Source organism: Periplaneta americana, chromosome 14 (genome assembly GCF_040183065.1).
Source record: "Periplaneta americana isolate PAMFEO1 chromosome 14, P.americana_PAMFEO1_priV1, whole genome shotgun sequence".
Taxonomy (NCBI): Eukaryota; Metazoa; Arthropoda; class Insecta; order Blattodea; family Blattidae; genus Periplaneta; species Periplaneta americana.
Window position 1 is genome coordinate 128,427,831 of NC_091130.1, and position 24,236 is coordinate 128,452,066.

A 24,236-nucleotide genomic window follows, 5' to 3' on the forward strand; every position below is an offset into this window, starting at 1 on the left:
TCCCAAAGATCTTTTCCACTCAGTTTCCCAACTAACACTCTATATGCATTTCTAGACTCATCCATGTGTGCTACATGCCCTGCCCATCTCAAATGTTTGGATTTAATGTTCCTAATTATGTTAGGTGAAGAATACAATGTGTGCAGTTCTCGTTGTGTAAATTTCTCCATTCTCCTGTAACTTCATCCCGCTTAGCTCCAAATATTTTCCTAAGCACCTTATTCTCGAACACCCTTAACCTCTGTTCCTCTCTCAAAGTGAGAGTCCAAGTTTCACAACCATATAGAACAGCCGGTAATAATATAACTGTTTTATAAATTCTAACTTTCAGCTTTTTCGAGAGCAGGCTGAATGATAAAAGCTTCTCAATCAAATAATAACAGGCAATTCCCATATTTATTCTGCGTTTAATTTCCTCTCGAGTGTCATTTATATTTGTTGCTCCAAGGTACTTGAATTTTTCCACCTTTTCAAAGAATAAATTTCCAATTTTTATATTTCCATTTCATACTATGTTCTGGTCACGAGGCATAATCATATACTTTGTTTTTTCGAGGTTTACTTCCAAACATATCTCCTTACTTGCTTCAAGTAAAATTCCCGTGTTTTCCTTAATAGTTTGTGGATTTTCTCCTAACATATTCACGTCATCCGCATAAATTTATTACCATCATGCCATAAATAATCATTTTCGAGTAGTGTCTATGGTATAGGGGATCGTTGAATACAAGCGAGATAAATTCTGTGAGGTACCAGTATACTTTTAAAATGTTTTAATTGTAAAATTAATTTTTTATAATGTTAGTGTGTTTTTATTTTTACTTTATTATGATACAGTCTTGGCTTGATTGTGACAATATTTAAAACATTTTTATGTGCATCTGAACATTAAGAAATGGAACAGATAATACATCCCATTGTTATCTCTTTTACTTCCAGGATTAATTAGCTCTTGGTGTAGCAGTGATGGTCTCGAATCTCTTTTAGCAAGAGAAAGGATTTCAAGGCGAAATTTGATTTCTTATTCCAATAGACCTGGTCTCTTTCCTTGTACAGCATGTGGGAAAGTCTACCAATGGAAGAAAACATTACTCCGTCATGTTAGACATGAATGTGGAAAGGAGCCTCAATTCCAGTGTCCATATTGTCCACAAAGAACTACACAGAAGAACAGTCTAAAGAATCATATTCGAGCAAGACATCCCTTAAATGCCAATTCTTTATAATATTAGATCAGTTCCTTTTGTGGCTTACTTTGTGTATAAGTTAACTCTGTTTATAATATATTACATGTGTAAGTACTGATTGCATAATATAATGTTTGGCACAGAAAAATTTTTATCGTGAAAAATGAAAGTTTATTACTATCTTGAATGTCAGTCCAAAATAAAATTCGGTTTGATTTTCATAGACTTCCAAAATTATCCCTTTCTGTATCTGTTTTCTTTTTTTTCAATCTGAATCTAGGTTTTCCTATAGATGAAGTACTTCTTCTCTGATTAAAGTAATCAAAATTTCATAAGCTTATAATGTCTTTCATGATGTTTGTATCGTGCCCTTATCTTATATCATTCATTTTATTAATCATTACAATGATTGTGAAGAATATAAACAATGATTGTGAATAAAAAAATTACCTGATATCTGTTCCTATAAATATATCTTCCCGAATTTTGTGTTTTCAAAAACTTTTATTTCTTCTTTCTGAGGAAACAAATCTATGTATTTCTTAATTTAATCTTTATTTTAACGCCAGAATCTCATTGTAATTTCACTAAAGTAACACATTTCTGTCACTAACGATTTTGTATTGTAATATAGTTTTCATGTACAGTTCATGTTTATGTAAATGATTAAATTTGAATAAATGATTTCGTTCTTGACATATTTCAAGTGATGAATGAGCACGCATGGATCCTTTGTTCTTCCTTATTATATGAAGCCTAGGAAATATTTTAATTTTTACTTGGTAAAGAATAATAGAATCGCGAGAAACACTTGTAGTGATTTACTTGTAATTGACTGTGTTTTGTTTCCCTTATACAATAAATATTTATTAGCTGTATGTTCTCAGTTATGTTTCACTTAAGAGCAGTAATTCTTACAAGCCAAATTCAAAAGAGTCATGAAACAAAAGTGCAGAATTTAAAATGATCCACATAAATTAATAGGAAAGATTAGTGTAAAGTTAATCTAAAAAGAGAAGGAAAGTGATACAGATGCCATTGTTTTATTGTGCTGCTCTGCTAAAGACAAATATTACAGTCTATGCAATTAAATGTTATTGAGTGAGCGAGCGAGTGAGTTTCATAGGCAGGTTATAAATAAAGTTTTAATTTATTAGTGACCTCGAAATAAACTAAGCAAATGGCTCTTCCTAATGATAAGTTTCATGTTATGAAACTACAGGATGTTAAAAAAAATGTATCCAATATTTTAGGAGGTGATAATATGCATCAAAACAAGAAAAAAATGTCTAATAAACATGAGTCCTACAACACATACTTTCTGAGATCTGAACACTTGTTCATACTGTTCTCCAACCAGGAGATTAACCATATGAAAGGAATGTGCTTACTATTGCGTCATCTATTGGAGCGAAGTAGATAGATAATATTACCGTTATAACGTCAGTTTAAAAAACATGCGCTATCCTGCATATGTTATTTCCTGTATGGAGAGATTAAAAGACCAGGAGATTAACCGTGATCTAATTTTGTAACTAGGGTAGTATAAGTATGTGTGTATCAGTATTTTCGTCTGTGCTTTGAGAGTTAGCCAATGGAGATGCATGTACCCATGTGTGTGACCTTATGACATCTTATGACATCAACATTCATTCACAGCATTACCCTGCTGCATTTCTTTCCCCTGAGACTTTCTCCTGGTTGGAGTATAGTAGAAGGTGCTTAATGTGACGTCCATTTATGGCAATGCATTTTTCTGCCCTACAATTCAGCAGACTATCAGATAATCATATCGTAGTTGACACCCCTGGCGTGGAATACTGATACATCACAAGGAATACTGAAAAGAAAAGTTTGGTTGCAGATTTGAGCAGGGTTCAACAGAGATGGTGTTGTGAATTTTCGTAATCAGCATGTGTGGGCTGATGAAAATTCCCATGCAGTTGAAGAAATAAGGCATCAGCACCGATTCTCAATCATTGTATGGGCAGGCATTCTTGGTGATAGATTAAGAGCCATACTGCTACCACAGAGGTTAACTGGGGCTCATTATCAGGACTTTCTTATTAACGTATTGCTTACCTTGCTGGAGTATGTGCCATGTCAGCAAAGACTACAGATGTGGTTTATGCATTTTTTCCGCAATGAGCGTGAACAGCTGACGCTGCCATTTCAGGACCGCTGGATTGATTGGGGAGGCCCCACACCTTAGCCTGCTCGTTCCTCAAATATAAATCCCCTAGACTTTTGGTTATCAAGAACAACCAAGTCAATTTCAAAGAGTGCGTGGTTCCTTATGCCGAAGGGCAGAGGAATGCATTGCAATGAATGCTCATAACATCACATTGAGCACCTTCTATGAGCTAGTTTTCAGATCTCAGAAGTATGTGTTGTTGCACCCATGTTTATTAGACATTTTTTTCTTGATTTGATGCATACAATCACCCCCTAAAATATTGGACACTTTTTTTAACAACCTGTATATGTAACACAAAAACTCATTAAATTAAACATGAAATCAATTGCTTTGTAGATGCTTGGTTTTTATCATAAATAATAACTTATAATAGTAATGCAAGGACTCACATTTGCAGTATTACAAGGGTGTTCTGGAGGAATCTTGATTTTAGAAAATGAAAAATAGACACTTACAAAGGAAACTACTGCTTTAATTATTTTCATATATAGAGTGATTCTGTGACTCTATTACAAACTTTTAAGAATGATAGAAGAGATCATTATGACCAACTTTCATATAGAAACTCATGTGGGAATTGTTTTATTTGGTAATAAAATTACAAAACTGTGATGTGTGTTGTCAGAATGCTTTCTCTAGCCACAGTTTTAGTGTAAGTGGTCATGATAAATCATTGTTTTGTCTTTAATGTAGGCTTTGATGTTGCTCTGGTGATGTTTGTAGACATTACTAAGTTCATAAGTTCTTGTTTACAGCGTACATTGAAATAGCCATCTGATCTCGAACTCATGGTCAATACACTGTAATCTTACCTCATTTTAAATGTCGATGTCCTCCTTCTATGATGTTAGGTTTATTTGAGTTCAGCATTACGTATAGACAGTAATTTTGATTTCTTTGTTTTTTTGTTACCATGGGAAGACTCACATTAACAGAACTTGGTAATATGCATTTCATTTGTAGAAGAACAAATGAAAGAAAAGCTTAAAGGTTTTATCAGTAAAAATATAATTTATAATGCTGACTAGCTCATACCATGTTTATGAGAATTCACCAATATTTAGTTTGCAGTTAGTTTGCAACCAAACTTCAGAATGATGGTCTTGAGTACAGCTCTAACTGGTTACACTGATTACACATATCAAGGATTATAACTACCAAATGGAACGTGTCCTATATGAAAGTTGTTCATAATGATCTCCTCTATCATCCCTAAAACTATGCAACAAAGTCATAGAATCACCCTGTATGCATGATGAATTAAGATTACAAAATATTCATGCAGCGGAGGTCACTTCACAGAACATCTTTCAATATTTACATTAAAAATTAATTTTTGAAGTAATTTCTTGGCCATAAGTGTCACTTTAGACTGTAAATGTATTTCAGAAAATGTCAATTAAAAGTCATTATATGTACAAGAATTTAATTACATTAGGTATTAGTAATGATGTAACACATCTAAAATGTTAATTAAGGAAGAAATGTGGTACTAAAGTAACATGAAATTCTTGACTTTAGTGCTTCAATTCTATAAAATGGAGTGACAATTGGTGTAGGTGTGAAGACATTTTAAGAAAACTATTATCAGTCCTAAATATCACTTTGAAAAGCGTATCTAGTAACTCAGTGATGGATAATGGGCTCAAATTTTATCCTTCATACTGACAAATAATGATACATGTGGTGAACAAGATTGGGGGATGAATCTTTTTTTCTGATTTTCCTGTATCTCTCAACTTTAGAAATTTCTTCCACTAACACTATCCATTCCACTTTACCTTTACCCTCATTTCAGATGACGTCATTTTATTGAAATTAAATTGTGGTACAGGGTGGTATAAAAGCTTAGGTGATACCAGATGGAGGTACTTGTTGAATTTCTTTTTAACATAATCATGAACACTGCCAGTAGTGTCGGAAAGCAGTAGGAACAATCACAGACATCTAGTTGGCGAAATGTGTTAGTACAAAAAGTTGGTTTGTAAAATCTGGTAATTATGGACCTACTTGAGCATTTTACAATTCATCTTTGGTTTTCAGTTAAGTCAATTATAAAGTTGTGAAATATATTTATTTAAAATTTTCAGTCATATGACTTCTCATTCTTATTGCAAATTTACATTTGCTACAACTTGTTACTAAAAGAAAAGTTTAAACATTTTCCCCTGTATGGCATCATTAAGGTACAGTCACACGTCGCTACTTTTGCAGCGCTACTTTTATGCTGTAGCTGCAAAAGTTGCGTGTCGTGTTCACACGTAAGCCAAAAGTAGTGCGCTGCACGCTACTTTTCGTGCTGCGCAACCCGAGTGCTGCAAAAGTTGCAACTGGAGGTTGCGAGTCTGTTCACAAGCAAGGCGCTACTTTTGCAGCCGCAGTCATGCTGCAGGTTCCCATCTCCGTGTTGACTTCTCAATATACATTTTGTGGTTATGTTCGCATTATTAAGAAACTCATGCGAACGCTTCCTTATCTATTATTTGCTTTTCTGTCGTATCTAGTATTCAGAAATTGACATTATTTTTACTTTAAAGCTTTTAAAAACGCCTATATACTTAAATGATAACCAACAGTATATTCACGTAATCAATGTTGGCAACCCTCTTGTTTGGAACTACGCTGCGGAAAATTTAAAAAATGAATTATATCGTCACCAATTATGCTTAGACTGTGTTGTGCATTTAATAACTGTTACAAATAATTTATTTTCATCACATTTAACATTAAAATATATCCAAACAATAAAAGTATCATTGACACATTTGGGTGGTAACACTGGTTGCAACCGCAGCAAAAGTTTCAACAAAACCGATAACAAAAATGCTGCGGCTGCAACCCTGAGAACCCTGTTCACACGTCGCTACTTTTAAGCTGCGCGCAGCATGGAAAAGTAGCGGGCAGCAGGTTCGGCAGCCGCTACTTTTCGGGCTACACCGTTGTTCACACATCGCAGTACGAGAGTTGCGCAGTTTTTTGTACTGCAGCACTGCAAAAGTAGCGACGTGTGATCGTACCTTTAGATACATAATTGTTTAACGATATCTAACATAGTACAATGTGGAACATATTCATTTGTAATAAAATATTGATTTGTATATTGTATAATATTAAAAGGTAAAGTCATGAGTTATATATAGTAATAGTTTAATATATTTATGGGGAATATGTTGATTTCAATTAATTTACATTTGATTCACTGAATATGGTAATGTACATTCATCAGTTCATAATTATTGTAATACAGTAATACATAATAGCATAAAAAATACTAAAAGTTTTCGTTACCTTAGGTGGCCATGTGACGTGAAGAGCAGTGTAGCCAATGTCGCAACTATGAAGATCATGAAGTAGCACTCGATGATTTGAACCTCTTTAATATATCTGTAATGTCTGCTTGTTTATATATACTATTTATCACTCTAATGAAACTTTTACGCACTACAGCATAACAGAGAATTTCATACTTTCCTATTTAGACTCGTCCAACACCCCTTCGAAACAGTCAAGTTCAAGTGGTAAATTTAAAGATATTGCCTCTGCACATTGTTTGCAAGGTCCAAGTGACGCTTACCAATGCTACCCGAACTACTCCAGAAACATAATGGGGTTTTCTGTGAACAACATAAAGAGTAAACACAATATGCAGCATGTGCAATCCACGAAAACCACTCACATCTTCGTCTGACTCTTCCCTTTCGGATGACTAATAATTTTTTTTGGCCTAGCCAAAAGTGCCGTTGCTTTGGTATTGCCGGTTATTTAGGCGCCGGATACAAGGGATTTTACTATATTACAACATTCTAAATGGTATGAATTGTTATACATTTTAATCCTCGCCTTGGCACGTGGGGTCTTTTGAGACCCCATAACCCATTTGCCAATACACATAACATTTTTAAGGTGCCCAGCGGAGGGTTAATAGCAATGGAAAAAATACAAACTGCACCTCTTCTAAATAATCCACTATTATTTTCTTCCTCATTTAGAATGATAATATTATCTACGTAATACTATACCCCATAATTCCACGTATTGAGATTATAAGATGACAGTAGTGTGTAGCTCAGAACATTGTAGTGCATCATTGGTAATTGTAAATCAAGTAAATTCGAAGTATTGTATAAATCCTGACTCTTAGGACAAAATTTTAAGACTTCATGCATAAACACCCTTTGAATTCTAATTGCGCACTAATTCTATTGAAGTAATCTGATACAGAATTCATACTTTCATTCTCCCCTTTTCCCACATATCATACAAGGTGCAATCAATATATTTCCGAACTGCACTTATATTTATCAATATATTTCCGAACTGCACTTGTATTTATTGTACAGTTAAACATAATATGTGCGTGTCACTGAAGATCATTGCTTCCATGCATATTGAGTCAGTCCATCAAACAGCGTCAGATTTTTTTAAGAACTGAGCTTCTACACGTAATTTTGTGCAAAATGTCAAGGACCTATTGCATTTTTCCCGAAATCTCTCCATATACGGCTATGATTAGTCTTCTTCTCTGCCTTTCAAGTGATGCATATAGTTAGATCCCAGCCGTTTCTCTGGTTCTAGATAACTTTTCCATTTCCTATGTCCTGTGTGTTGCTACATTCATGGCAGTCCGGAAACTTATTGATTGCCCCTTGTATATTGTTCACTAGTCAGTTATGTATGATATTAGACTTCATTGTACTAATCTTGTTTCTGTTACAGATGATTGGAGAAGAGCAAATGAAAACATGATGCAGGTTGCCAACTTGGAATCTGTATATTTTAGGGGTGTATCGACAGGATGCTTTGCTTGTCCAGGGTGTGGTAACACATACCGCCACAAACGTTCCCTTCAGAAACATATAAGACTTGAATGTGGCAAGGAACCACAATTTCATTGCCCATATTGTCCCATAAAGATGAAACAAAAAGGAAATTTACATAAGCACATTAGAAAAATACATTCAGTGCTTCAGTAATTAATAAAAAATGTACTAACCATTTTAGAAGATGCATACTTCATATTATATTTTATGCTCGACCATGCCGAAATGTAGTAATTATACACCTGGTAGCAGTCCTTTAATGCATGTCATTAAAGTACACCTACTCATTAAAGTACAGGTGTTCAGCCAATGACAACTCAGCTTACAGGTGTTCAGCCAATGACAAGTCAGCTTTGTACCGTTATAAAACCGCAAGTATCGATTATTCTCGGATATGCAATCGAAAGAGAATTAGCGAAAAGTCACGGAGGCTGGAAATCCAATACTGTCGCAGAAGGTTATGTTCTGTTACTATAATAATTAGCGTTAATTGTAAATAATATTCAAATAAATTCAATTTGTCATCTCGTTTTTCAATGTCGAATTCAATAATCAAGGTTATATCAAGTTTAACGGGATTACACATGGTCAATGACATTATTGTTCCTGGGAAAAAATCAATACTTTCGCGTCTGCGCACATCTCACAATTCACGACCTAGAACAAGGTCACTTCCGATCTTGTCAGATACAAATAAAATGTATACATCTGAATAATTTCAAGTTAGAAATATGGTCGAGCATAAAAAGCCGTATGAAACTCGCCTATAATGGTAATTAAGAAGCTCGTATGAAAATTATGAAACTCGCTTGCGCTCGTTTCATAAACATCCATACTCGCTTCTTAATTACTATCATTATAGGCTCGTTGCATAATGTACTATTATTGAAATTATTTTTGTGAAGTATATTGCAGCACATAATTTCTGCATTTGGCATAACTACCAACTTTCATCTTCAACTTATTTTGCTAACAACAGCCAACCATATCATCACTGAAACACGTTTAGTTACTTTTATTATGGAGCAGACTGAGTGAATTTATTATGTGAAACATCTGGTATACTCACCGTGTATAGAGTAAAGGAATGTGTCAGTATGATTCCTTTGAAAAACTTGGGGCCCTTTTCTCTTCACTATTTAATATTTATTTCATACAATAATTTTATTTGTAATGTTATTAATGTACAGGCAAATAATGTGATTGTAGTATCTGTATTTCTCTGTAGAAAAGGGTTCATTATTAAATATAAAAGTTTAAGAAATAGGAATTATAGGCTACTCATCTTAGAGAATCCCCCCTCCAATTTAAATTAGTGCTATATTTCCACATTACCAAAATACTAGATTTCTTTAATTGTATTTCTTAGAGCTATTTCATATCTTGTTTATGATGTTCATCAACAGTAAATAAATATCCAGACTTTGATTACAAAATATATTATTAAAGAAGATGAAGTACTGGGTCCTGAATTACTTACATACTTACTTACAAATGGCTTTTACAGAACCCAGAAGTTCATTGCCGCCCTCACATAAACCTGCCATCAGTCCCTATCCTGAGCAAGATTAATACAGTCCCTATCATCATATTCCACCTCCCTCAAATCTATTTTAATATTATCCTCCCATCTACGTCTCAGCCTCCCCAAAAATCTTTTTCCCTCCGGTCTCCAAACTAACACTCTAAATGCATTTATGGATTCGTCTATATGTGCTACATGCCCTGTGAATCGCAAACATATAGATTTAATGTTCCTAATACAATGCATGCAGTTCTGCATTGTGTAACTTCTCCATTCTCCTGTAACTTCATCCCTTTTAGCCCCAAATATTTTCTTAAGCACCTTATTCTAAAACACCCTTAGTCTCTGTTTCTCTCTCAAAGTGAAAGTCCAAGTTTCGCAACTATACAGAACAATCTGTAATGTAACTGTTTTATAAATTCCTGAATTCCTTCTCAAAAATTTATAAGAACATGCCATTTACATGATTCTAGCTTATCTACTTTTCCAGGCAGTTTATATGTCTTTCATATATGCTTAAAAAATCAGTCAATCTTTTATTACTATGTATAATTTGTGTCTTGGATGATAGTTTTGTTTTATCATGATAGCAAGTTTCTGAATGCGAAGCAAGTCAAACCTTGGAGATGAGCACTCTGCCATCTCTGAATGTTTACAGTCTGGCAAGCAGTCTTTCTCGTAACTAGTGAATTACCTATTTATTTAACCTAATAGAGAGAATTTTACCTGAATTTCAGAGTAGTTGTTCAAAATGTTGTCAATTACATGAGGTCAAAAAAATCCAAACTTGCCACAGCATTATTGCAGCTCAGTACAAATGCCAGTAAATAAGATTTATTTTGAGCCTGGTCCAAGACACACTGAATGGGTTTTCCTTATCAGTTGTTGCACTATGCTGGCGACACATTTCTGCTGGGACTTTACACTGTCAGTCACAGTTAGTCAGCTGTCTGAACTGTATTGAGCATATATATCAGTGCATTCAATGGAAACTCTACGTGAAATTTTTGACAACAGAGCAGTGAATAGTGGACTATGGCCTGCTCAGTCTCCAGATTTGTCGGTCTATGACTTTTATATATCGGGTACGCTCATACAAAAAGTGTACGAAAACAACCTGCATACTATGGATGCTGTCAATGATGAAATAACACAAGTAGTACGCAATATTAGTGAGAATGAGCTCCAGTAAGTGTCCTAGAACTTCATACATCGCTGCAAAATGTGTTTAGAATGTAATAGAGGACATTTTAAACAACTCCTTTGAAATTCATATAAATTCTCTTCATTTTCTTAAATAAATAATTCACTAGTTACATGAAAGAGCACTTGTCACACTGTAGTTCAGTGAAATGGCAAGACTGTTATCTGTGAGAGCTGGTGATGTGCTTGCCAGACTGTAGTGCTGAGAGATGGTGGGAGTTCAGTCTCTTACGTTTGACTTGTCTCATATGATAAATAACGACCCTAATACAGTATTTTATCATTAACTTAGTATATCGACTGAACTTTGTTAATATTAGCATCACATTTAAAGCATTTTATTTTATGCTCGTTTTAAGTGAGCCATACTTTGCAGTTTTTAAATTAATATTCCATGTGTTATACTGCCTCCCACAGAATCTATAGATTATTGAGGAAATTATCAGACTACCAATGTACTATGTACAGAATAAACTGAATCATAGGGTATGTAACATACATGTTTTTAGAGTTACTTTTAAATTCAAGACTACATAAATAGTTTAACTCTCAGCAGTGTGATAAAGAAGGAAGATGTAATTTGAATTTTGAAACTAATTTTGATTACTTTTGTGCCAACTACTTACTTTCAACATTAGAGTCAGCATTAGGAATTAGCAATGTATATCTACTAATATTGTTGAATTATTGCGTAAGTTAGTTATTGTTAAAATGATGTGCATATTTTATAATATTGCATATAGTGTTGGATTATTATAGTCTGCTATTCATCTGAGTGTGCCAATTTTCCAAATTAAGTATAAATTATATTTCTGCTGATCTATTTTCAAGCAGTACAACTCACTTATGTGTCAGAGGAAGAACAATTGTTTGTATGCATCTGAAGTCTGACTAATGTAATATGTAGCTAGTCGGTGATGTATGCAATGGAGGGGGAAAGGAACTGGCCATCCTAGGCCAGTAGCCTCATAAGTGGTGCCTTCTTGGTATCACTTGTCAGATTCAGACCTGTCTTCGGACAGTTGACTAAACAACGTATTTTCAGAATTCCATTGCTGTAGAGAAGACAGTGCTGAATTGTTTTTGTGTAAGACTTGGTTTTATACCATTCACATATCTGGACATTGTTACATACATACATACATAAATACATACATACATACATACATACATACATACATACATACATACATACATACATACATACATACATACATACATACATACTGGGTATTCATTTCAAAGTGTGTCATGACGTCAATGTTGTGAGTCAGTGATTTGAAGTGAGTTTCAGCTTTTATGTCAGAGAAGTTGCCTATTAATCAAGGCATTCAATCAGAACTTGAGAACGTGTATGGTATAACTTGAACGTCGTAGCAACAGATGGCGGTCTGTACGGTCTGTGTGCTACCATAACCTCTTTCGAACTGTGTTTTGCGCGGGCAAGTCGTACGCAGGGTATTTGTTATCATCGGTTTCGTACGGCAACATTCCACAACACAAATCAAATGCTCCGTGTCCATGTTGACCGTCGAAGTTAATGTCAGCAAATACGCAACTAATCATCTTAACCCTCTCCCCATATCCCAACAGTAAGAAAAAAACTCACCTCAGTACATGTTTCCAAACAGTTCACATTCCTGCCACTACAGGTGTTACCGTACGTATCGATAAGTACTCTTCAGAATGAACACCGTACTTGCCAGGCAACTTCTCTGGCACATAGGTAATATGCCTCTGCAGAAGTGTAGGAGGATTGAATTCTCTAGGCTCATCGACTAGCCACATGACGTCATACAGCGAGCCATGACACACTTTGAACTGAACACGCAGCACATACATACACATACACATACATACACACAGACACGTACACACAAACACATAAAACACATTGTTAATTTAAATGTTCTTCATTTTGAAAATTTCGAAGGGATTTTTTATGTCATATAGCTTTCTGCAAGTATTAATTTTAGAGGTTCAATCTAATGAACTAAAACTCTGTGCCATAGTATTGATTAATTACCTCATATCAAATTAACATTTAATCAGATGCAGGTATAACATTAGAAAATTGATACAAAAACTTACAATGTATACACATGAAAGATATGTTATGAAAGCATTATTCTTTGTGTGTGCGCATGTGTGTGTATGTGTATTTATATTCGAAAATTAGGCTGTGATTTCTTAATATTATCTCATACATTGTTTCATCATCGTAAATAAATTTTAAGTTTGCTAATTTGTGATATTGTAATAGAAGTATATATATATATATATATATATATATATATATATATATATATATATATAAAATAATATTTTATTATGTGTACTTGATATGATATGATATATATTTCATCACAGTATTTCTTACATGTAGGCTAATGGTGGACTTCACATTTTCACGCATATGATGCCACCATTAACAATAATTACAAATAACACTTCTTTGCAGTACACTTTATTAGAACTACCTTATTCCCACTAGCTATCTCCCCTCTTGCTGCTCAGTCCATCGTCTATTTAATACTTATCCTACCTTGTTTTTGCTATTCATTATTTATTCACTTGTTCACGTATACCTTACTGTTTATACCAGTTCACTTCTATAGCCTATTTTTTATTCAGTTCAGTTATAGCTTTATAGTGATAGCTTTATTGATATTGTTCACAAAAGTACAAAACTTAATAATTTAACAAAAGATCTATATACAAATGTAGTTCTTCATAATAAATATACAATTTCCTAAACTAATTAATCTATCGCAAATCTCAATAATTTATTGGTTCAAACCAGTTCAGTTATTAACAACTTATCTCCACCATCAAATAATTCCTACTATTCACACCTTTGTTAATCTTATGTCTTGATATTAATTTAATTCAGTACCACTAGACAGTTTCTACTACTCTTTTCTTGATCGTTTCTAGTTCGCTAATATTGGTCACTTATAACTCTAAAAATATTATTCTCTATACATCTTGATTACACAACTTTTAACACTATATCACTTCGGAATATGTATGGTAAGACTTTCCTGTGTTAAATTTCAACGTACCTCGTTTACATGTTTCGATCTATTTATGGGTCATCTTTGACTCTTTGACTCTACACTATACCACACGAACGCACCCTCACAGGAAACAGAACAAGAGGTGCCAAGACCAACAACGACCAGTTCTGAAGATGACCCATAAATAGGTCGAAACATGTAAATGAGGTACGTTGAAATTTAACACAGGAAAGTCTTACCATACATATTCCGTACTATTCTTTCTCTGTCAGGGTTGAGGCAGAATGGTCCATCTGTCATATCAGATTCACGAATGACACGAAGACCATCTATATATAGGAACAATTATCGCATATAATGATATAATGGACCAATCTAAGCCTAAAGCCTAGATTCTCCCTAGGATAGCTAGCTAGCCAGCTAGGTTTTTTTTTTATCTTAGTAAAATAGGTCTTCATCAACACTGATTCCTACCTCTTTCACTGACCATTCCCCCCCCCCCCCCCTCTTTGTAGCACTTTCTTCACTCGCTTGTTTTCTTTATCGCTATCAAATTTCGTCTCCCCCACCATGTTTTTCACCACTTTTCGTTAGCCCCATCGACTGACTCACTTAACGTTTGACTTAATTCCTTGAATTTTTTTACCATCATACTTCTAAAATTTTCAATATCCCCAACAAACACTGCATTTGAGTCTTCTAAATTACTTGTTTCAATCCCACCCTTATTACTATCATTTTCTCCCCCATTTTCACTTTCCGACTCCTGGATTAGCTTTTTTCCATCACTTGTCTTCTTCCCTTTTCCCATGCTCCTTGTGCCATTCATCCTCACATTCAGTGTACGTGATATAAAATGGAGGGCATGAACAGACGAACATTTTAAATATTGTCGGATCATCGGATCTGTGCCCCTTCAGCGCTGTCGTTGTTCTTGGGAAAGTTAACGCCTGTACTCACTCCATTCCACCCGCTTTCCTCCCACCACGTTAAACAGCAGGCCACGAACCTTGCCGAATAGGGATGTTGCCAAACTTCTGTCAAACAGTGTCATAAATAACTGGTCCTCCATGCTACAATATTATTTCTTTCAATCAAAATACATCTTGTATTTCTACATTTTTTAAACCTAAATCCCATGTCTCGAATCACTTTCCGTAGTTTTTCTCTCCAACCTTGAAAAATTATTACTTCTCTCGCAACCTTCAGTAATTTCTTCAATGTTGAAACTTCTTTCTGAACGGTATAAAATTCTTGTATCTTTCTTCTTAAGATACATCTGTTCATATCATCTGCAATAATTAGAAGTTCCCTTAGTCTGTTCTTCTCTGGTGATTCTAGCTTTTCATCTCCTGCACAGACTCCCTCTCTCCTGATTTTCTTTATTAGGAGTTCTGACTGTCTATATAAATTACATAAAATGTTATATTATTACTATTAGTTAAGTAAGTAATTTTAATACATAATCAATTGAAATAAAATAAGCCTCACCTGTGATATCAGTTGCTCTTTTCGTTGCCTGATTTATAGGAAACAGATATTGACCTGTTTGTTTCTCTTCATCGAAAAATGCTATTACGTACTTGCTTAATAATATTTCTTTCGCCACTCCGTTCTGCAGTATTCATGTTGAGTTGACAACACTGGTCTGCAAGTGCAAATATTGTAAACTGTCCCGCATGAAGGCCAAAATTGTGAGTAGTGGGGGACAGAAAGGGAGAGAGATAGGAATGCAGGGAGAGAAATGAATTACCGAGGCTGAGAAGGAATTAGAGTTCAGTTCGCACATCTTACAGGGACACAGATCCGATGGTCCAACTATAACTAGCAATATTTGTAATCCATATTAATTGAGAAATTATGAAAACAAACTTTACCAAAAGTCACCCAGCATCTGTTAAATACTTATATAAGTGTATGTCAGGAATTGATGTAATATTTTATTTCTCTTCCCTCGTCCACCAACAGAATGGCCTATATGAGCCACAGAATTCTCTATTGCAATTTTTTTCCCCTTCTCACATGCATAGTCTTCCAGTCTGTAGTGCATAAAGTAGACAGCATTATAAGAATTGTAGAGTTTTAAGTTTCGGAGAGTTGGGGGAGGGGGACGAAATTAATTCTAGAAATCTGTGCTGTCATTTAATTAAAAACCTTTTACCTTGTCTTGTTTTCCTCTTCTCTAAGAGCCTAAACTGTAATATATTGATTGGATTTATTGGAGGTTAATAAATGGAATATTAAGAGTCCTTTCATTTGCCACATACACAATTAGTCTGGAATTCACACTTTATTAATTTAGGCAGGAGTATTCTTATTCAGGGTAGAATTATTTTATGTGGCGTAAATATATATCACAAGCTGTCTGGCTTTAGTAGTTTTCCTCACAAAAGTCATATTAAGAACTATCATTTTGTTATAATCTTCCATTGCAGTGAGTATTCTGTAAATAATTATACATTTGTCAGTGGTTTTATAATTTTTATCACAACAATAAAGCTTCACATGTGTGACCATAAAAACCACACATTTACATTATCATATAGATTTTCCAAAGCATATGCATTAGAAAACAATGTATAGGCCTAACATTAGGACTGGTTTCCTTAGACGCAATTCATCTGCTGTATATGGATAATATTTTTATATTAATATTTCGTCTTTATGTTATTATATTTTAAGTCTGTAAATAATTTTCAACAGTAAATACGATTGTACATTGTTCCATACCGATAAAGATCTTCATGTAATTCATACATGTGTTCGACATAAGCAACATTTTTCATGTCATATGTTTTATGTAGGCCTACTACTATTAACAACGATGACATCTTAATGATTAAATGCATAATATCTGTGCTTACCGTACATAATTATTTTCCCTTCCCAATATAAAAGTGTATATAATTAATTAAATATTCATTGATTCTAGTTCACGTTAACACTTTGTTTGTTGAAAACATAAAATTGTTTAGTCACACGTTAAAAAGTGTTAAAATTTTTTAAAAAAGGTTATATACCTTGGACAGACGGCCCGTTTCGCGCGATGTTGCGTCTTCATCAGTGTCTCCTGAACTACTAGTGATCTTGAATTCTGCGATGTGTATTCGTCAGTTGTAGGGGTAGGGGTGTGTTGCTCTTATGGTGGGGGCTGGTTGTTTGTGTGTTATGACGTATCATGACATCGAATAATGTGTGGGTATTGAACTGTAATTGCCCCCACCAAAGAGCAACATACCCCCACCCTTACAACATCGCAGAATTCAAGATCACTAGTAGTTCAGGAGACACTGGTGAAGACGCAACATCACGTTGAAACGGGCCATCTGTCCAAGGTATATAACCTTTTTTTAAAAATGTTAACACTTTTTAACGTATGACTGAACAATTTTATATTTTTAATTAAATATTGCAGTAGGTAATGCGTGATTCTTCTGGAAAATAGGCTAATCTATGGTCAAAATTGAAAACATTTACTTTTGGTGAGAATACCAACTGTTATATATCCATTATAAAGCTATAAATTATATTGATATTATTTGTTATTTTCAATTATTATCATGTGACTGACATACTCACAGCTTCTCGTCCCACCACCAATGAAACAATGATAAACGATTTCTGCCTTTTATACTTCGCACATATCGTATACGTTGTATTATAATGAACTTGTGAGCATAAACAGAACTTGAAATGACTATAATATTTTTGTTTCAGGTGTTCTTAAAAAGGAGAAGACGTACATTTTTGCAAGTGATGGTAACTGTGTGAATGATATATATGACTCAGATCAGCAGTTGGAATTCTGTTATCAAGATATCACTACTACACGAAGGAAGATTGAAAATTTTAGTGACACTTCAATTTTACATTCAGGAAAAGGCAGTGGAAATTTTCCTTGCTTGCAGTGTGGAAATGTTTACAAACACAAACGGTCCTTGCAAGATCATATGAGACTGGAATGTGGAAAGTTACCTCAATTTCAGTGTCCTTACTGTCCGTACAGATCTAAACGTAACAGCAATAAATTGAAACACATAAGGAACGTACATCATAAGCAGTCATGAACAACAAAGTGTTGAAAATCGTTATGAACACACGAAAATAAATATTGAATGTTACTTTGATTAGCATTTTTTTATTCCCTCGTTTTCCACTGGCAGTCTGTACATGCTTATTTCTAACATAAAATGGTAAGATCTCTGAAAATTACCTATATCCATATATTACTTTTCTGTAACAAAACGTACCGGTAATAACCTAAATAATTGTTACAGCACAGTTAAGCTGATAAAAAAACATTCTAAACTGACAAGCTTTACTTTTCTGATTAAGTAATTCAAAATATATTACCTATGGATAATAAATGCTTGAATCTCTCATTTTCCTGTCTTTCTTCATGCTCCATTCCAGTGTTTTGAACATGTATGTTTGTAAAAATGCTTACCAGTCTTACCTCTCTGATAATGGATTGTCCTGAAATTATAGTAGCTTATACTATTCGTAACAAGATATGTAGCCTACATTATCTGCATGATTTTAAACACCACTTACATAAGCTTAATATTCTTTATGCTTGACCATGTCGAAATGTACTAATTATACACCTGGTAGCAGTCCTTTAATGCATGTCATTAAAGTACACCTACTCATTAAAGTACAGGTGTTCAGCCAATGACAACTCAGCTTACAGGTGTTCAGCCAATGACAAGTCAGCTTTGTACCGTTATAAAACCGCAAGTATCGATTATTCTCGGATATGCAATCGAAAGAGAATTAGCGAAAAGTCACAGAGGCTGGAAATCCAATACTGTTGCAGAAGGTTATGTTCTGTTACTATAATAATTAGCGTTAATTGTAAATAATATTCAAATAAATTCAATTTGTCATCTCGTTTTTCAATGTCGAATTCAATAATCAAGGTTATACCAAGTTTAACAGGATTACATCAAGTCAATGACATTATTGTTCCTCGGAAAAAAATCAATACTTTCGCGTCTGCGCACATCTCGCAATTCACGACCTAGAACAAGGTCACTTTCGATCTTGTCAGATACAAATAAAATGTATACATCTGAATAATTTCAAGTTAGAAATATGGTCGAGCATAAAAAGTCGTATGAAACTCGCCTATAATGGTAATTAAGAAGCTCGTATGAAAATTATGAAACTCGCTTACGCTCGTATCATAAACATCCATACGCGCTTCTTAATTACTATCATTATAGGCTCGTTGCATAATGTACTATTAATCATTACAGTTCTTGTTAAAAAAGTTACTATTTAAAACAAGGATTTAAGGATAGATGTGGGCAGAAATCAGCCTTTGCTGACTACTTATACTTTTAACACTGCAAAGTATAGGAAACTAAGCAGTACTCGGGAGTAGAAATAACTAATTTAATACTACCATCAGCTGAGTTTGATTTTGGCAAATATCACAAAAGAAAATTAGTGCTTATGAATTACAAGTTGTTTCACCAACTCTTGAGTGTCATGAACATTTTATTATTGCAAGATGTTATAAGAATATTCACGGATTATGTTATTCTTTGTATTCAATTGTCGGATTATGTTGAAGAGTAATAAAGTTAATTTTATGTTTATAATAATTATTATTATTATTTATTGTTTTCATGTGACAATTAAAGTCTAATTCATACATTTTCCATTTGTTACAGACTTTATGCTGTCAAGTGATACAATGGGGGAAAATGAACATTGTTTTCCTCGTGATACCTGTTCACAAGTTACTAATGTGAGAAATTCATTATCAGTCGCTGAACATCAAATTAATATTTCCAGTTCACTCTCATTTCAAGAATGTAGTATTCCTGCTCCCTTGAGGCTTCAAAATGCGTCATCTTCCAACACATATCCATATAAATGTAATCAATGTGCAAGGATATACATGTGGAAATCTACTTTACAGCGTCACATGAGATTAGAGTGTGGAAAGGAACCTAACATTCAGTGTCCTTACTGTCCATACAGAACCAAGCGTAGTGATGAATTAAAGAAGCATATGAGAAAAATACATAAAATTAAAATGTAATGATTTTTGAGGCCTCAGAATTGCCGTAAGTTTGCTTCATTATACTGAATGAGTTCCACAAGCACTAAGAAATTGTAGAGAAGACAGAAACGGACACGTTTAATTATATACATATGTTCGAAAACATCATCCAACTGAAAACAATACTTCATTATGTTACTCTGAACAAAATAACAACAAATCTTTTACAATTGCTGAAATAAATTATCACGTATTATATGTTCACTGCATTACGTTTATACATTTTATATTAGATTACCAGGAAACAATTGGCATTCATACAGTCCTCTATGTAGATTGAAAACTCAAAAAAGTTTCATATCCATTGTTCAAGAATTAAAACAGAAAATCAATATCCCGAATTTAAAAGAAAACTTACAAATTAAACCAAACCCTTTAACTCTATTAAATATAGAATATAATCTAAATTTAACAGAAGAAATACTGAAATCCGAAGTAAACACTGCAATACTGAAACAATTGTCTTTAGAGACAATTAATATTAGGTACCCTCCACAAAACTGGCTTCATTTATACACCGACGGATCCTTGATCTCCAGAGAACAAGGTGCAGGTGTTACGTGCTGTCTCTTCTCACTTTATAGATCTCTTGGATATGGAACAACAAGTTTTGATGGAGAAATCATTGCAATAAGTGAAAGTCTCAGGAATCTTCTATGCCACATCAATAAATTTAAGAATGTAGTTATATTGTCAGACTCCAAAGCAGCTATTCTATCAATAGTCTCTAAACACACACCTTCATCACAAACAGCAGAAATAACTAAAATGCTCTCTCAATTAATATCACTCAATAAAAGAATTGTATTCCCAGGGGCGTATTTTGCGGGCTACCGGGGGTAGCCCAAGGAAATTACAAAAGAAAAAGTTTATAATATAACATAATGTAATAATTTTGTATAATTAGTTTTACCATAGTAATTAAAATTAAAGTAATTGTTAGATATATTTTGTGTAATAATAGGGTCAGCGGTAGCCCAAACCCTTTAACCAGTATACGCCACTGTGTATTCCAATGGATACCATCCCATTGTGGAATCCTGGGAAACGAGAATGCAGATGCTTTAGCTACTTACAGACCTGTTACTAAATCTACGTATTACTCTGTGAAAAGATTTATTAAATCTACATACTTAGACTTTAACAAACAAAATTTGATAACACAATCCCAAGGGAAAAAATGGAACTCTCTGCATCACAATCCACAGTTAATTCCCGATTTACCACGAAAATCGTCTGTAGCTGCATTTAGATTGGCAACAGGCCATGATTGTTTGGTCAAACACCTGCATAGAATTGGAATATATCAGTCCCCTAACTGTCCATTGTGCAACTCAAACCAAGAAATGTATTCGGAACACCTCAAAATCTGTGCTTCAGTGGCTGGTCATGATAATATCTTTGAAAAATATTGGAGTGCAAGAGGTCAAATGACTTTATTGTCAAACGCCTGGCATTAGAAAACAACAACAACATTTTATATTCTGTTCATGCATTAGTAAAAATAGCTGGAAGTGGTATGCTGTCAAAGATCAGTAGTGTCCTGATTGTCTCTATAAGCTGCCACAGTTGTCGTTTAGTCAACTGTCCAAAGACAGGTCTGAACCTCACAAGTGATACCAATATGGCACCACTTATGAGGCAACTAGGCCAAGAGATAAATGGGGTAGGGTGACCAGTTCCTTTCCCGCTCCATTGCATACATCGCTGATTAGCTACATATACACTAATCAAACTTCAGAGCTATCACAGTGTGTGGTATAAATTCATATTTCATCTCCATATATGAGGAGGTCCGTTTCAAACCATATTAAGTCCACCCATGGACGAAATTGAGTTTTATATGATTTAATATAGTTCTGAATGTGCTCTATCATGCTGTGAAGTTTGTTTGTGTCTAACTGTATTAAATTTCCTTCTAAAGGATGCATTAAACTGAGTGTCCATCGAAATCGTATTATGTCCTTATCTTTGCCTGCATCAAACTGTATTCTGTCCAAAACTAATTAATATTATATATTAAATATTGTACTTTTGTTCGTTACTGTAAACATGACGTGTTTTTTTTTTTTGTCTTTCCAGAAGATAAACTGAAAATTTATAGGTGAACACCATATTCAGAAGTATTGATAGTAGTAATGTACAAATTTAACAAATTTACTGAACATTATCTTTGTGATTCAATTTTACATAGGAGTAAATCAAGGAGTGTTACCTTTTACTTACGTAATTATTTTGGTTGAATTTTTACAAATATTGAGGAAGAAAGTTTTTTTTTTCTTTTTTATGTTAATGTCAAATCATTTTATGTCTGTGACATTTTCTGAATTTGAGAACAATCTGATGTAAAAGTGATTTGAAATGTAATTGATTCTGTTAAATTAAATTCTTCCAGTAATTAATAATTTTAGTATTTTAATTTACCTCCCTTAGTTGGCACATAAACAGTTTTTCTTCTCTCCTGAAAAAAATTACATTGGTGGACTCAATATAATTTGGAACAGACCTTCTCGTATGTCTTATAAGCAATGCTGTCCCATAAGAACAAGTCGAGTGGATTAAGGTCATAGGATCATATTACCCAATCACTTGACCCTTCTCTCCAGTCCATGTCTATATAAATGCTCTGGCACATGATAATGAGAGTTGGTGTCCCCATCATGTTGAAACCACATGTGCTGCTTTGCAACCGATTTCAGCAACCTCTAGTGCAAGAATATCAGATACAGAACACCATTCAGATGACTTGGGAAGCCCCTATCAACTGCTTGTAAACAATACCAACCTACATGTTCACAGCACACTTCTATTGACATGCCCATTGATGAACATTGTATAGATTCTTTTCATGGCTGTTCTAAATGAACGTGGTCTTCTAAGTGAATAACACACACGAAGTACAGTTAGACAGTTTGTTGCATTCTTGTTAAAATCACATGCATAAATAATGTGGTAACCATAGTTAAGGGAACGCAAAGCCTGAACTTTTGCTTTATGATATGGGTAGAACTGTTGCTCTTGCAGTGCGTGTTAGACACTCTCATGTGAGCAGTCAGTTTCAATGTAATGCAGAATGCCCAAAAAATTTATAGTCTGTCACATTTTCCTTCTGCTAGAAAGGTTTTTATCAACAGTGAATGTTTCCCTTTCTCGTGATAACCAGTCAGTATTTGCAAAAGAGATTTGCAAAGGATGGTGTCTCATAGAAAATCTCTTATTATACAGCTGTTCACCTCTTGTGAAATACCAGTACTATAGCTTCATTAGCTACGCCATGCACTGAATAAATATCTGTAACTCTGTGAAGCTTAATCTGCCGTACATTTACGTATTTCGCTCTATTTAATACAGTACAAGGGACTACATCCATTTTTAAAACTAAGACTCGGAGGTTGCAATTCTGTTTGCAACACTGCCAATATCGCATTGGGTAAAAGAGAAAAGGTGTTTTCAAACATATTTATATAATGAAAATGCATCTGTATTTGTTTCTTCTCGAATTCCTCAGCATTTGTAGAACTGTATGTTGTACATGTATGCACATGTTTGTTTGTTTTTTCTCCCAGAATAAGTTTTTACATATTTTCGATTGACAATAGAAACCTTTTAACAATTCACAGAAGTTTAATTACCTTGCACGAGGATTTCAGTATTTAATTGTAATGATTTGATGCATTCGTCTATTTGCAACTTTAACATTTTAAAAAGTCTTAATCAAACTAGTAATGATACGATCACAGAATTTGCCTAATTAAAATGTACTGTATTACAAGCATATTGTAGTTCAAGTAACTTATAATATTTTAAGTAGGCTACCAAGAAGAGTTTTAGATTGGATTCCAGAGGGAAGGAGAGGCAGAGGTAGACCGCAAAACACCTGGTTGCAAGATATAAATAAAGCATTGGCAGAGAAAGGACTCCAAGAACGGGAGTGGGAAGAGAGAGAGAATTGAAGAAAAAATAAATAAGAACGTAGGACATTGGTCACAGGAAGATGTGATATTACATTGTAAATCTGTTTGTAATAATAATATTATTTGTTGACAATAAAGATATTTAATATATTCCTTTTTTTGTTTCATTGCCTTGCAATAGATGGCTTTCCTTAACACTTTATGAATCAATTTACCCATACTGTTATTAAAAGTTGTTGTATACCCTGTGAGGCATGTTCCTTCCCAGGTCTTTGGAAATTTATATCCAATATA

The 24,236-nt window shown here is 34.0% G+C and overlaps 1 protein-coding gene across 25 annotated transcripts in view; it reads left to right on the forward strand.

The window, feature by feature from the left end:
• Positions 1-24,236, forward strand: part of LOC138713728 (longitudinals lacking protein, isoforms H/M/V-like) — a 614,547-nt gene that overhangs the window by 292,384 nt on the left and 297,927 nt on the right. The window contains exon 5 of one of the 25 annotated variants that reach the window (XM_069846069.1): positions 17,670-18,034. The exons of 23 other annotated variants lie outside the window; for them this stretch is intronic. In XM_069846069.1, the coding sequence (XP_069702170.1) occupies positions 17,670-18,019 (350 nt within the window). In that variant the 3' untranslated portion in view covers positions 18,020-18,034. Of the gene's footprint in view, positions 1-939; positions 1,242-17,669; positions 18,035-24,236 lie in introns of those variants that run through there. One more of the 25 variants, XM_069846086.1, reaches the window with a different exon arrangement.